At 44.6% G+C, this 15556-nt stretch overlaps 1 protein-coding gene across 1 annotated transcript in view; it reads left to right on the top strand.

Annotated features, from left to right (window-relative positions):
- PLEKHN1 (pleckstrin homology domain containing N1) overlaps positions 1-15556 on the top strand; it is a 58142-nt gene that overhangs the window by 15970 nt on the left and 26616 nt on the right. The window contains exons 3-5 of the mRNA XM_035118074.2: positions 9809-9955; positions 10744-10824; positions 13577-13664. Of these exons, the coding sequence (XP_034973965.1) occupies positions 9809-9955; positions 10744-10824; positions 13577-13664 (316 nt within the window). The remainder of the gene's footprint in view (positions 1-9808; positions 9956-10743; positions 10825-13576; positions 13665-15556) is intronic.

Genomic DNA, 15556 nt, shown 5'->3' with positions numbered 1-15556 from the left:
TCTCCTGGGATTCTTTGAGTGTGTGTGTGGGGGGGGAGTACTTTAAATGTATGGCTTACATGCAGCCTTGGACAAATACATGGAGAACAAGGCTATCTGTTGCCACTAGACATGATGGCTGTATTCTACCTCTACTTTCAGAGGCAATATGCTAGGACTCACAGTATGCTAAGACTCGCAAGTGAAGAGTGTGTTGTTACACTCTGGTCCTGCATCTGATTGGCCTCGTTGAGAACAGGTTGTCGGACTAGATGGGCCACTGGCCTGATTCAGCAGGCTGTTTCTTCAGGGCTCCTCGTATGCTCTTAATTTGGATAATCAGACATACTAATTATAACCTTAAGGCTGGGGACGATGCAGCACAGGACAATAGGATGCCAGTGGTAGTTGCGCAAGTGGTGCAGATTGCAGGGTACTATGCCTCTGTTTCAGTGTTGAACCATGGAAAATACTCGAATGAAAAGCAAATCCTCTATGACGAGGAGATGGACATTACTAGAACTGTTTATCTTTAGGATAAGTGCACTGTGCATGTGGCAGGAGAGCTTTCAGAGTGCAAAGACCCCTGGGGAGAGCGCAGCTCGTCTGTGCAGAGAGAGGGGAGCGTATTGCATTCTTCTCTATGGAATTTCAAGTCTGTGAGGGCTGAGCCACTGAGGGGTCAATAGAGGGTGAGTTTCGCTCTCACAGTGCAGAGCAGGATGGAATGTTGGAAGCTACATTAGATGTCCACCTTCTTCTCCCTCAGGTGGTTAACCTGTGTCTCAGCTGTACCACTTCAGGATGCTAGTGGGGGATTTCCTTCACAATAATTTCCCTGCACATAGAAAATAAGTCCTTGAAAGAAGGGTCCCAGTGCAAGATTTTCTCTGACATTCCAGGGTTTGCTTAACTTTTCTGTATCAAACAGCGTTCAGTCATGGGAAGCCTGACCTCCTGTCTGTTACCTCAGTAAGAATTAGGCCATTCATCTAGATAAGGGATGGAGAACCTCATTCCCAGAGTTCAAATGTAGCCTTCCTACCTTCTCTATCCATCCCTTGGGACTTTACCCAGGCTCTCCTTGGGCCGCATCCCTCACTGGCCTTGCTTTGCACTCTGTTTTTGCCTGGCTGCAATGCACCCTTGAACTCTGATCATGCATCTTGCGTGCCTGGGTGGAGGATAGAGAGGGTTGTGAGTGTGTGCATGGAAACTGCACAAAGGTGAAATTTGCATTCATTGCCCCACCCACTTTTGCCTCTGACCGCTCCCACCACTTGCATGTGGCCCCCAAAAGGTTGCCCAGAGGGGAATGTGGCTCTTAGTGTGAAAAGGGTTCCCCAACCCTGTTATAGATATGTCAGATTAGCTGCTGTTCAGTGTGTTAGGATCTCTTTTGTTGAGATTCCCTGCATTGCAGGGGGTTGGACTAGATGACCCTCGGGGTGCCTTCCAACTCTACAATTCTGTGATTCTGGATTTTCTCCTTCATGTTTTTCTCCTGCCTTTCCTGGGATATCTGGATAGCACTATCCTGAGGTAGTTTAGGGTGAGAAAGGGTGACTCACCTAAGCTGACTGAGAGCTCATCCACACTTCATTTTGTGTCACATTTCTAGACACAGGTCTGGGCTCTCCAGGTCCATGTTTGAGATTTTATTTTTGTCCTGGCAATTCCCCCAGGAAAGGCTAAATTTTATCTCTCAATTGGAGCAAACAGCAATCCACAAAAAACCAATCGCCGTTTGCTCTGATTTAGCGGTAAAATGTGGTTTTCCCTGGAGAAACGCCAGGACCAAAACAAAACAAAAAATGCCTAGAAAGTGCAAAGCAAAGGTAAGTGTGGATGAGCCTTGAGTGAACTTTGAGACTCAGCAAAGATTTGAAGCTCGGTTTCCTACAACCAAACAGTTCCCCAAAATTGCAGTTGGCGGCGGTTGCCCCAATATCTCTTTTATCTGGGAAAACCTCCCTGCCAGTTGAGCCTTTGTGTTCACAACAGCTTTGTCCTGACTGGCTTGCATTTTTCCCCCTTTTATCTATCTCAGAGTTGGCAGGTGATCAATAACCCAGCAGCAAATATTTAATCTCTTTCTCCTCACTTTAATTGCCCCTCGGTGAAATCGTTAATTGTCGCTTAGCAGTTCCCATCTCCAGATATATGCTCACTGATGCCCTGTAGATTCTAATCTGTCTCCTACAGGACAGCTTGTACTAATGCCAGAACAGAAAGGTAACTAACTATCTCTCTCTCGCTCTGGTTATATTCCTGGAGAAGCATTCAGTGTGATTCCAAAGCTTGCAATCCTTTCAGCAACAGAGGGCCCATCCACACTTCTGTGATCTTTAAAAAACCGAGAGATTTTTCTTTCGTCCCACCGCTTTCCCTGGGAAAACCCACTGTTTACTGCTGAATTGGAACAAACGTCAGGTTTTCTGCAGATTAACAGAAATTCCCAGGGAAAGCAGCAGAATTTAAAACCACCACCATCACCACCGCCCTCTTGGACCTGTGACTAGAAACTAGCACAAATATCCACACATTACTTCTAACTTTTATATTTTGAATGGCTTTGGGGCAGCTGCCAGGCCTCAGTGTCTGGCAAAGCCTACCGCTGATGCTGTCCTGAGCCTTTCTTAAAATCCTGCCCCCCCCCCACTCTCACTGTTGACTGGTCACCATTTTAAATTTCCCACAATCCCTTTCATGAGCTTTAGGGCATTTCAGGACATATAAAAGGTAGTTGCCTGGTGATCAGAGGAGCCACAGCTAAGTACCAGTAACCACTACTAAGGAAGCCCAGTAGACCCTCAAGTATGCAGCAGCCCTGACCCCTGGGTCTTACTTCCAAGTAAATATGCACAGGATTGCACTATTTGTTTTTGCTTTGAGTCCTACCACCCACGTCAGTGGTAGATGTAAATTATGAACCAGTGGGAACTTGGTGTAGCAGAGATGCATAAGCTTCCGGCTTTCATCTACTGTATATTTTGGAAATAATATATCTTTGTTTGTTGTGCATTTGGACACCTCTTAAGATATTGTAACCAGATTTTGCATTATGCCTCCTGAGGTCAAGGAGCAGATTTTCATCTGTGTTTGGACACAGTTGGATGACATTTGAATCAAGATGGTGGAGTGATCCTTTCAAAAGTGCACTGGTTTTAACCACTGATTCAGAAAGGCACTGATCTTTTGGTTTCTTACAATTGCAAAGTGACACCAGGTTTCTTCAGTGAAGAAGTACGTAGCATATGGGCCTTAATTTAGCCTCCAAATTCAGTGATGGAATTTCTGCTTGGAGCATGAGAGGTGATAATAAAGTGCACCTCTGAACATGTGCATATTCTCTTACTACTTAGTACAAGAAGCACCTCCCTGGCAGCTTGAGTGAGGAGCAAGGCCCTTGAAATTAGGAGAGGCTTGCAGCCACCTAGTAACATGTGAGCTGACCCTTAGAAAGCTTCCAGTTGTATGAGGAGAATCTCTGGCTCCACATCTAGAGGTGTTCATTGAGGATTTATCCTGGTTTGCTTGCATAAAGTCTACAGGGAGGTTAGACAACACTGGCTATTTATTGAGCATTCATTAAATTTGTTTGTGCAGAGGTTAGACAACCCTAAATCAAGCAAATGTTAACCCACACTTCCTCATCACTTTCCTGATTGAGAGGGATTGAATCCAGCCTAAAAGTAATAACTGTCTGGAAGCACACGGTGATGCTCAAAGGCCAGCAACCTTCAGCATTGATGGAAGTTGACCCAGTAGCAAAAGAAAACGTATGCATCTTGCATTCTTGCTTGAGGAACCTTCCATACCTTAGGAGGTCCTAAGGCATAGATACATGTTTTCTCCTTCGCCATACCACCAAATCCTGCAGCCCAAAGGGTATTATCTGTCTGTAGGCTTTGCGATATCTTGATCCAATTAGGCCCAGCTAATGTCAGAGAAACCCAAGATAAAAAGGGCTTGTGGGTAATTAGCACCTTGTCACCAGTTAACTGGTTCCTCTCTAGCTGTTGACGGGTCTCTGAAGTGGCTGCTGCAGAGAGGTGAACGCCCATTCCTGAGAAGTGAGCTAACCAAAGCACTACCCAGGGCAATGTTGGTCTGGCTAATAACTGCTGAGCCTTCATCTATCAAGGGGGCTCATGCAGCTGTCTCTGCTGGCACCAGTTATTAGAAAGCAGGCATATATGGATTAGGACTGGCTAACTTCAGCGGGGCCCTGCCTGGATTGTGCTATCTGCCTGCCACTTGATCCCACACTCTCCTTCAGGCTGCAAAAGAGCTTTTCTTTTTTGAAGCTAGGACTGCTAGTTGGTGCTTTTACTCAGCTTCATTGCATGCGTTTGATGGTGGGGAAAGGGAGTACAGTACTGTTGCTTTCTGACAAGGGAAGATGGATGACAGCTGAAAGCTGTGCAATGAGAGGCATCTTTGTCCTAGGTCCTGGATAAACAGGTTTTGCAGGCTCCTCAAAAACCTCCCCAACCTGTTTGATCAGAGTCACCTGTGGGTCAAAAATGAATGTGTATGTATGCTAAAGAAAAGGATGACTTGTTAAAAACCACCCATTTCCTCACAGGCCTCTGGATGGTTGCTGGGAGAAGAGGGTGCTAGACTAAATGAGTTTGACCCAGCAGGGCTTTTCTTGTGTTCCGCTTATGTTCTTGGAAACAAAACAAAAAGCTGCTAATTGAGTCTGCATTTGCCCAAACAGTGGCCATTAGCACTGAGTGTCTGTGCAAACATTATTCAAGGAGAGATTTAAATTCTGAGTTGTTCATAACCTTAGTGCTCGCAAGCAAAACAGAAGACGAGATGGTAAAGCTCTGTCTGGACTGTACCATAAAAAAATTCCTTCAGTAGCACCTTAAAGACCAACTAAGTTTTTATTTTGGTATGAGCTTTCGTGTGCATGCACACTTCTTCTGAAGTAATAAAAACTTAGTTGGTCTTTAAGGTGCTACTGAAGGAATTTTTTTATTTTACTTCGACCCAGACCAACACGGCTACCTACCTGTAACCTGGACTGTACCATGTTAGACTGGCGCGCGGGGGGGGGGGCATGATCAAATGCCACACATAGCTCAGAGGTAGGAGGTAGAGTCCCTGCTTTTTATGCAGCAGGTCCCAGGTTCGGTCCCTGGCATCTTCAGGTGGGACTGGGAATGTCCCCCTCTGGAAACACTGGAGAGCTGCTGCCAGTCAGAGCTAGATGGACCAGTGGCCTGATAACGCATCCACATGATACAAATCCCAATACATGCTGATTTAGGGCAATATTCCTCCTGGAATGTTAAAAGTTGCTTTGATTTTATGTAGGGCTGCTTGCAGGCTGTCTGTAGTTTGCGGGAGTGATTGTGTCACATACCAGAATTTCAGGTTTGCACATTCAATGTGGATTAAAGAGCTCTGGTGCTCTAGCACAACAAACAAACTTTTAAAAAATATATTATCATTTAATGAGGGTGAAAGAGGAGAGCACAAAATATGGTCTGAAGCTCAACATCAAAAAAACTAAGATCATGGCCACTGGTCCCATCACCTCCTGGCAAATAGAAGGGGAAGAAATGGAGGCAGTGAGAGATTTTCTTTTCTTGGGTTCCATGATTGCTGCAGATGGTGACAGCAGTCACGAAATTAAAAGACACCTTCTTCTTGGGAGAAAAGCAATGACAAACCTAGATAGCATCTTAAAAAGCAGAGACATCACCTTGCCGACAAAGGTCCGTATAGTTAAAGCTATGGTTTCCCCAGTAGTGATGCATGGAAGTGAGAGCTGGACCATAAAGAAGGCTGATCGCCAAAGAATTGATGCTTTTGAATTAGGGTGCTGGAGGAGACTCTTGAGAGTCCCACAGACTGCAAGAAGATCAAACCTATCCATTCTTAAGGAAATCAGCCCTGAGTGCTCACTGGAAGGACAGATCCTGAAGCTGAGGCTCCAATACTTTGGCCACCTCATGAGAAGACTCCCTGGAAAAGACCCTGATGTTGGGAAAGATTGAGGGCAGAAGGAGAAGGGGACGACAGAGGACGAGATGGTTGGACAGTGTTCTTGAAGCTACGAACATGAGTCTGACCAAACTGCGGGAGGCAGTGGAAGACAAGAGTGCCTGGCGTGCTCTGGTCCATGGGGTCACAAAGAGTTGGACACGACTAAACAACTAAACAACAACAACAACAACAACAACAAATCTTTATGCTGTTTGAAAAGTGATGGAGAAATGCTTTGAAAAGGATGGAGGAATAACTAATGTCAAGGCATATAAACACCCAGAAAGTAAATGAGGATGAACATGGGATGAATGCTGCTTGCCGTATAACATCCCTGTAGACAAATCACCAGTAAACACCATATGTACACATTACTGGCATAAAAGGCAGCAAGATCATTGCCCCCTCAGTGTGTTTCACATTGCAACATTGTTGTCAAATGCATCAGTGCGGTTGAATGTTTTTCCAAGTCACCCACTTTTTTCCCATTCCAGTGGGTGGAGAGATGTCTTCATATGGCTTTTGTTTTCAAATCGGATCAAAAATGGTTGTGGGGGCATGTAAAGATTTAGCATAAAGGCTAATGGGCATGTAAAGATTTGTGTCCAGGTTGAGAGGGAAAAGCAAGGGCTGTAAAAGCAGCTGAGTTCAAAGAATTGGGAAGGGGTGTGTGTACTTGCAGCTCAGCTGCAGGACTTGACTTTCACCCAAGTCTGGTAACCTCTACTTTTGGGGCTCAAATTAAGTTAGCACCTTCTTAAGCCACTTATCTGGGTTAATCACAATGCTGGATGTGGAGGAGATTAGTCATAGTTTGTTTTTAAGCCCCCTCATTGACTCCTCTCCAGGCTTGTAAGCAGAGAGTCTGGGTTGCAGTAATCAAACCTTAAATCCTTGGCTGGCATGGAGACTGTACAACAAACACACACCCCAGACCACTTGTCCTTTAGGAAAGGAATCTGTGATGAATTGAGGGTTGCCAGCTTTTTTTGTTTTGAGAATGTTACCTCTCTCTTGATCTGGGCTGGCTCTTGGTTTTAGGGGGATTGAGAAAATTGGAACATAGGAAGATGCCTTATTGGTCCATCTAGCTCAGTGTTTCCCAGTCGGGGGCTATATGGCACCTGGGGGGCCACAGGATATGCCAAGGGGGCCATAGGTGAAAACCACACAAATAGGGGGCTGTAGGTGGCAACAGAGGGAAGTGAGAAGGGGAATGGGAAAACACTTTAAAAAAAATCCTGATTGGCTGGCTATGGAGGGCCTAGCACTCCTTTTTGCCATGTGCATTTTCTTGGATCAGTCCTGGTTTGTTTCCAGTCGGAGACTGTGATCACTGAGGCTCCTGTTTTTGCTTGTAGAGTCCGTGATCCAGAACTCCCAGGTCAGGTAAGTGTAGTGGTAGGGTGGCAATGGGTAGGGATGGGTAGGGATGGGTGAGCTCGGCTTTGCAAGGCGCGGGGTGAAATCCACTCCAGTACTCAGCCGAGTGGGGTTGTCTGGTGCTGCTGACTTGCATCTAGTAAATAGCTGTCTACTCAGACGAAAGCTGCACTGAGTTCAGTGGGCCTTACTCCCAGGTAAGGGTATGTGGGGCTATAGTATTTTATCTAGGCAGCCAGGGCTCCTCCAGATGACAAGATCTTTTTGCACCAGGTCAGTGAGGACTACTTGCTTTTAAAAATTCTCCCAGATATACAGAACTCCCTGTGTACCTTTTGGACTGTATCTGGATGTTTACCCCCTCTGTGTCAAATAGGTAAAGGTAAAGGGACCCCTGACCATTAGGTCCAGTCGTGACCGACTCTGGGGTTGCGCGCTCATCTCGCATTATTGGCCGAGGGAGCCGGCATACAGCTTCCAGGTCATGTGGCCAGCATGACAAAGCCGCTTCTGGCAAACCAGAGCAAATAACTGGGGTCAAATAACTGGGGTCAAATAAGTGTAGTTTACTTTTTATAATACATGGAAGATGGATATCCCTTGGGAGTTTCTGGACTCTCCTTCCTTGGAGGTTTCTAAGCAGAGGTTGGATGGCCATCTGTCCTGGATGCTTTAGCTGTGTTTCCTACATTGCAGGGGGTTGCACTAGAAAGATGACCCTTGGCGTCCCTTCCAGCTCCATGATTCTATGTTTTCCTGCTTCAGCAATATTTCATTATGTTCCTATCATTTTATTTAATTGTATTTTTACATAAAATACATAAAGCATCTTTATTTACAAACAGAACATTTAAATAGCTACCTTTCTACTGGTAGGATGGGGTTGCATGGGTGTAGCCAGGATTTTTGTTAGGGGTCAGAACCTAAGATTTGTATTTATTTTTACTTATTGGGGGGGCAGCTGCTCCCCTGCCCCCCAGGCTATGCCCATGGGGGCCACAGGAAGGAAACAAGGTCGGAAGGGGGCCACTGTTGGGAAAAGGTTGGGGAATGCTAATCTAGCTCACTACAATCTGCACTGACTGACATCACATGAAACTAGCACCACGTGTGGAATTCAGCAATTGCCGTTCAATAGGCAACACATTATGAATGGAGTCCAGTGGTGTCTGGCTTTTAGACTCCTAACTGAAGGCCACATTCACACCACTTTAAGTAGTCATGGCTTCCCTCAAAGAATCCTTGTCAAGGATACTGAGAGTTGCTGGGGGTCTGTGTTGTGGTTCCCATCCCAAAGCTACAATTTCCAGAGTGGTTTAACAATCAGTCTCTCTTCACAGAGGACTCAGGCGGATATAGCTCTGCGAGTGAAATAGGGAGTCTCTGAACAGCTCTCAGCATCCTTGGCAAGCTGCATTTCCCAGGATACTTTGGGGGAAGCCATGAATGTTTAAAATGGCATCACAGTGCTTTAAATGTAAAACTCGGTTTTACCAGTTGGGAAGCCAGTACAAAAATAAAATAAAAAATTGCTGGTTCTTTTGGCCCCCTTCTTCCGTTTTCAAAAGCTTTTCGTTAAATTAAATCACCAAAAGAACTTACGCAACCCAACTGAGAAATGACATGAAATTACATGTCAATTAACAAAAATAAAGTCATTATAAAAATAACAACCAAACATACATTTATTACCCAGCGTTAGTCTTCTTATTTCATATACTGTATATTTCATACATACCGCTTGACTGTAGAAAAAAGCCTCGATGCGGTTTACAGAAAGGATAAAGCAGTGAAAGTGTCACTAAAAGTTTACAACCATAATTTAAAACATGCAGAAAGTTAAAGCCACAATAGATTAGAATAAAACAAATTAAAGCTCATGTGAACTTTCTAAATATATGGGTAGGCTTGTCTAAATAAGAATGTCTATGCCATGTGCCGAAAAGAATACAGTGAAGGCACCTGCCTTATATCAATAGGCAGGGAGTTCCCAAGTGTTGGTGCTGTCACACTAAAAATAGAGTTCTTACATATGAGGTGCAAGTATTATGTGGCACTTGTAAACGTACCAATTCCATTCACTACAGCTAATTCCAAGGCAGGTTACAATGATTTAAAATTCAGTGCTGTATTAAAATTGGTTAAAACAAATTACATTCATAGGAAATAGCCTCAAAATAAAAAATATTGTGTCAAAACACATTGGGTCCTTTACTCACAGTAGGCCCATTGAAATGAATGGATCTCACTTTGTCATGTTCATTAATTTCTATGAGCCTACTCTGAGTAAAAGTTTGTTGAATGCCATCTTTTTTTTTTTTTAAAAAAAGACTGGTTCTGAAGGGTTTGATCTCCTGTTGTGATGAGCCATTTTTTTACTTTTTATTATTATTATCATCATAATAAAAATGCTTTCTTTTTAACCCTTTTTTTTTTGCAGAACCTCACCCACCAGGAAAATGAGAAGGAAAATTTTGACCAGCATTTCCCAAGCCTGTTCAAAAAGGGAAGGAGGAAGACTGTGGTGCGGAACCTGGGGAAGATTATCTATTACTCCAAGGTCAAGTTTAAATTTCAGCAGTGTCAGGTGAGTTCTGCAGAGGAGGAAAGGCAGATGCCGAAAGTTGCTTTGAGAGAAGGAATGCCAAGGCTGTGTAGATACATTCTGCACTATATATTTACAGCACTATCATGCCATTTTAAACAGTCATGGCTCCTTCCAAAGAACGATGGGAACTATAGCTTGTGCTGAGAGTTGTTAGGGTGCCCTTATTCTTATCACAGAGCTACAATTCCCAGAGTTGCCTGGGAAGAAGGATTGATTGCTAAACCACTCTGTGAGAGGAATGGAGGCTCCTAACAACTCTCAGCACCCTTAGCAAATGACAGTTCCCAGAATACTTTGGAGGAAGCTATGATTGTTCAAGATGGCATGGTACTGCTTTCGGTATATAGTGCAGATGGAGCCTAAATTTCTAAATTGCCAGTCTAGTGCCTGTTCTTGTAAAGGATGCAGGACTGGGTGGGCTTTGAATCTGATCCAGCAAGGCATTGCTTAAACAGTGGTGCAGAATCAGGATCACTTAATCAAGTAGGATGTCCTGAGCTGACCCTCTTGCCTGTATGTTTAATACACACCATTGGGCCATGGAAACTAATGTATTAAGGCCACACCATACATTTTAAACACTGCCCTTTTCTCCTTCTTTCTGTTGAATTGTATATATTTTCTTCCTTCTCTTTATGCTATTAGAGCATTAAAATTTTACTAATTTTAAGTCTCCTTCAGTCCCAGAAGGCATGTTTGAAGTACATAATGTTAAAGATCTCTGTCCCCTGGAAATACATTTTTTTAATGTGTTCATTCTGTTGTAGGAAATGAATGACTGCTACCTGGAGCTCTTTCAAGCCTACCTCTATTTTCAATCCCTCGGTCCTAATGGACTCACCTATCAGGTAAAGGATGGCAGACTCTTAACACATCATAAGAATGCAAGACGAGCCTGCTGGATCAGGCCAGTAGCCCTTCAGGCCCAGCATACTGTTCTCACAGTGGCTGACCAGTTGCCTTTGGGAAGCTTTGCAAGCTGGACATGAGTGCAGCAACACTCTGCCCACCAGCAATTCACAGCAGCTGGTATTCAGAGGCATAAATCTGAAGAAATAAATTGTTTCTGAGTTCTCTCTGCCAGAGGTGCAGATAAACAATCCCTGCAATGACTTCCTCTTTCTCTCGGTCATCCAAGGCAAATGAGTTTATCACTGCATGCTTGTGAATCATGCAGCAGACCAAGACAAGGGAAAAAGTACTTTTGGATCTCATAGCCTCTTGCCTTTGTGGGTGCATTCAGGGCACGAAACCTCCCCAGACCTCTCTTGACATTGCTGAGTCATGGCTTTTCCATTCTGCCTGGTCATGGTCTTCCAAATAACCACTGTAAAGTAGATTGACCTGTCTTTGCACAGAGAGTAGCTGTTTTGAGAATTATTTCTTCTGTGGCCCCATGAAGAAGAGTTTGGATTTGATATCCCGCTTTATCACTACCCGAAGGAGTCTCTAAGCAGCTAACATTCTCCCTTCCCTTCCTCCCCCACAACAAACACTCTGTGAGGTGGGTGGGGCTGAGAGACTTCAAAGAAGTGTGACCAGCCCAAGGTCACCCAGCAGCTGCATGTGGAGGAGCGGAGACGCGAACCCGGTTCCCCGGATTACGAGTCTACCGCTCTTAACATGAGAGAGCAGTCCCAATGCATTGTGGGGAATTTACTTGAGAACCAGTTTTTTTGTGGCATGACAAAACCTACGTATCCTGTGCTTTCATTTGAAATTGCCATTAGGGTTATTTCGGTTTATATTGACCCCCAGACCATAAACATCAAATGACAGCATAGGTGGTGGACCTCATGCCCAAGGTTCAAAAGGGCCTCTCTATCTCGCCCTCGAAATTCTTCCAGGCCATATCGCTCAGTGGCCCTGCTTAGCAGCCCAAGTGTTTTTCCCTGGCTAAAATGTGTGCTTGAACTCTAATAATGCCTCTTGCTTGTCTGGGTGGAGGATAGAGAGCCTACTTTGCAAAAGTAGCATTTACAGGCTGCTATTTTTGCTTCTGGCCCACCCACCACTGGCACCAGTCCCTTGGAAGGTTGTCCCAAAGGGAATGTGGCCCTCAGGCTAAAAAAGGCTCTCCCCCTCCACCCAGTGTAGCCAACATTGAACTAGGCGGACCAGTGGTCTGACTCTGTATAAGGCAGCTTCCAATGTCCTCCAGGCTGAATCACAATGAGTCACCTGTTGCAAAGAGTCCGTAACAGTTTTATTTGCTCCCCTACTGTTTGTGTCAATTAGGCCTCCTTCTTGGGTAGCATCAGGTCATTATTCAAATAGATACCATCGTGGGAATAACTCATGTGTCTGGTTTGCACAGAACACTAAGCCAGACCATGGGTAAGCATGAGTGAGCAAGCGTGCGGGTACTCAAGGCTAAAAATCGCAGCCGCTTCGCTCCTGCCTCTGACTTGAATGGTGTAGTTATCTGGCTTCACAAAGGCAGGTCCCTGTCTCCAGCATCTTAGAGCTGTGTTTAAAAAATGGTACAGAATCCTAGAGATGCCAAATCAGCACAGAAGGGAGCTTTTCGGCCCCTGTGTGCTCCAGAGCTAAGCATTTGGGAAAACTGAAAACGGCCAGGTGCTTCAGTTTCAAGATACAGTAATTGCATCCTAATTCTGTTACATGCAATAGAATATATTGGAGCACTCCAAATCATTTGCTCGTACACATGCACAGAAAATAATAGATCTAGCAGAATGGCAACACAGAGAGATCTACATTGATTGCTGCATAGGATCCCTAATTATTGTATAATTGTAAGATTTATTGTGTAATCCAAGAAGGAGTGTGGCTATGGCTATCGTGAAAGGGGTCATGCACTTCTGAATTTGCCACTACACTACTGAATGCTGTGCTGCTTGGCTTGCCTGTAGTTTGGCTCCTGACAAGCTATGAGCTGTAACCAGACTTTGTTCTTAGTTTGCTGCTAAATCATTGTTTAGCTCCAGGTAGCAAGGCAGCAGCAGGACTGGGGAAGGAGCAAGGCAGTCAGTTTTTACTCTGACTGCACCCCCCCCCCACTTGTTCACACTTAGCTATGATTTGGGCTAGAGTTACACAGGAACTGGGCCTGCCATCACATCTGTACCATATGTTTAAAGCATCCTATGCCACTTCAACAGTCTTGGGTTCACCCAAAGAATGCTGGGAACCATAGTTCATTCAGGATCTTCTAACAACCCTCAACACCCTTAACAAGTTGCAATTGCCAGGATGCTTTGTTGGTAGTTGTTGTTGTTGGCACCCATCTGTTTCGAGAGACAATGGAGGACACCTCTCGGTGTGGAGTGAAATCGCTGCATCAGCAGCACTGAATTGTCCTCTCTTGGGGGGGGGCAAGCCTGGGCAGTGTGTATGGAGGCCTTGGGCTGCCCAGACGACAAGACGACCTCTCGGTCTCACTGATGTGGTCCAAAAGAAAGCAGAGCAATATATTTAGCACCAGCTTGTGCTTCAGGGGTCGCTGGAAGGAGGTGTACAAGGCGCCATCCAACCAAAGCCTGAATCCATTCTGATACATTTTTGGATTTAAAAGGGGAGTTTTGGTAAACACAATTGGGTTAACTGTTATAAGATTGTTGCATTCTCTTTTCACAGGGCTTGCTGCCTCTGAGAGAAATTCAGCTGAACGAGCTTGAAAACCCAAAGGGCGCCCAACAGGAGATGCATGCTTTTCAAATTACAGGTGAGAGCAAGCCACTCTTTGACATACCGGTACCTGTTTTGGGTATGACGTCATTTTCTGTGGTGACTATGGAATGAATGCTTTCCTTAGGAGGTGCTTTTTCTTAAGTGGGAGAGAATAGGTGGTGGTGGTGAAATGATTTTGCAGTGCAAAGTGGAAACATAGAGAATAGCTGATGTCAGTAGGGCTGAAAAGGGTGTGTGTCGGGGCAGTTTGGGGTTGTGCTGCAAAACTTTTGCAATTGTGAAATGAGCAAAACCAAAAATAGCTTACCAGCCAAAGTCTGTAGGGAAGGAGATATATTTCAGATATCTGGGACCTAAGTCATTTAGGGCTTCAAACACTTACATGAGCACCTCGAATTGGTCTTGGCAGATTCTTTCTAACTCCCTTATGTTCCTAGTCAACCTTTTAACTTTGACCTCCATCAGCCACTTTTAAGCTATGCTATATCTCCTCTAAACCCGACAAATTGAGAGCTACTATTTTAGGACTCATTCACACTTCCTTTTTGCCCTGTCCTTTCTAGGCACAGGTCCACCCAAGTGCTCCCCCCGCCCCTTTCTCCAGAAAAACCACTCTTTAATGCTGAATTGGAACAAATGGCATTTCGGGTTTCCTGCTGGCTGTCATTTGCTTCAATTCAGTAACAAAGAATGGGTTTTCACAGGAAAGCATTGGGGCAAAAAGAAAAGTGCTGAAACGTGGAGTTTTACAGAGCAGGCCTGTGCCTAGAAATGCGGCAGAAAAGGAAGTCTGGATGGGCCTTTAGTTTGGACATGTTAGCGCTCTCCAAAGACATAAACATTGAATTCCAGCTGCTGTTGCCAAAACACATCTGGCCTGGAAGCACGTAGGCAGGCAGTGCCAAGAAACCCACTCATCGGCCTTTGTCTGAGTCCACAATCTTTATATCTTTATCAGGTTCTCTCTCTCTCTCTCTCCTACCTCCTGCTTTTAAACAATCCTTCTTGGTAGCTGAGCAGCAGTTGCTGCAATTCAGGAATGACTAAGAGCCACTGAACAGACAGGTTGCTGTCCCAGGAAGGGTTGGCTGACTGACACAGACACATTACTTGGCTGTCCTGATAGCATCTGCTTGTAGTCTTGTTAGTCTAGGGCTATGATTCTTGCTTTGGGTATGAGAGCTCCTGGGTTCAAATTCCAGGTGAGCCCCTGGGAAAGGGAAGTCACGCTTCTTGGGGAGGGAACGTAGCTTAGTGGTAGAGCATCTGCCTTGCATGCAAAAGGTCCAAGGTTCAGTCCCCAGCATCTCCAGGTAGGCAGGGAATGCCCCTTGCCTGAAAACTTGGGAGAGTTGATGCCAATCAGTGTAGAGAATATTAAGGCAAGCTGGTGCAAAATGTGGCAGCCAGACTGCTGATGGGGGCACCTGGCTGACAACATGAGACACCATTGTTAAACAACTGCACTGGCTATCCATCTAGGTTCAAAGCCTTTGCATTAATAAACAAAGCCCTGAGCAACTCAGGTCTAGGATACCTTAAAGACCACCTGAACCCTTATATCCCAGCTTGATCACTGAGGTCATTGGTTGTTCCCTGAGTTGGCGAGGCTCATTTGACAACAACAAATAATTGAGCCTTTAGTGTCATCAGCCCAGTATTATGAAACACTCTGCCAATAAATATTCAGCAGATGTCCTCTGTTTCAACATTTAAATACCTGCTGAATTTTTCCCCTATTCCATCAGGCTTATGCAGTCAATTAAGTACACATATTTCCATAACAGTTAGCTGATTTCTGAGTTTTAACTTTTTTTGTGTGTAGCTTTTATTTTATGTCTTCATATATAATTCTTTAACCGCTCTGATTATTATTTTTTTAAATGAATAGTGGAATATAAATATTTTTAAATAAACTGTAGTTTA

The sequence above is a fragment of the Zootoca vivipara genome, chromosome 6 (assembly GCF_963506605.1).
Source record: "Zootoca vivipara chromosome 6, rZooViv1.1, whole genome shotgun sequence".
NCBI classification, from domain to species: domain Eukaryota; kingdom Metazoa; phylum Chordata; class Lepidosauria; order Squamata; family Lacertidae; genus Zootoca; species Zootoca vivipara.
The sequence above is the reverse complement of the archived record's forward strand: the minus strand, read 5'-3'. Positions and strand labels throughout refer to the sequence as shown.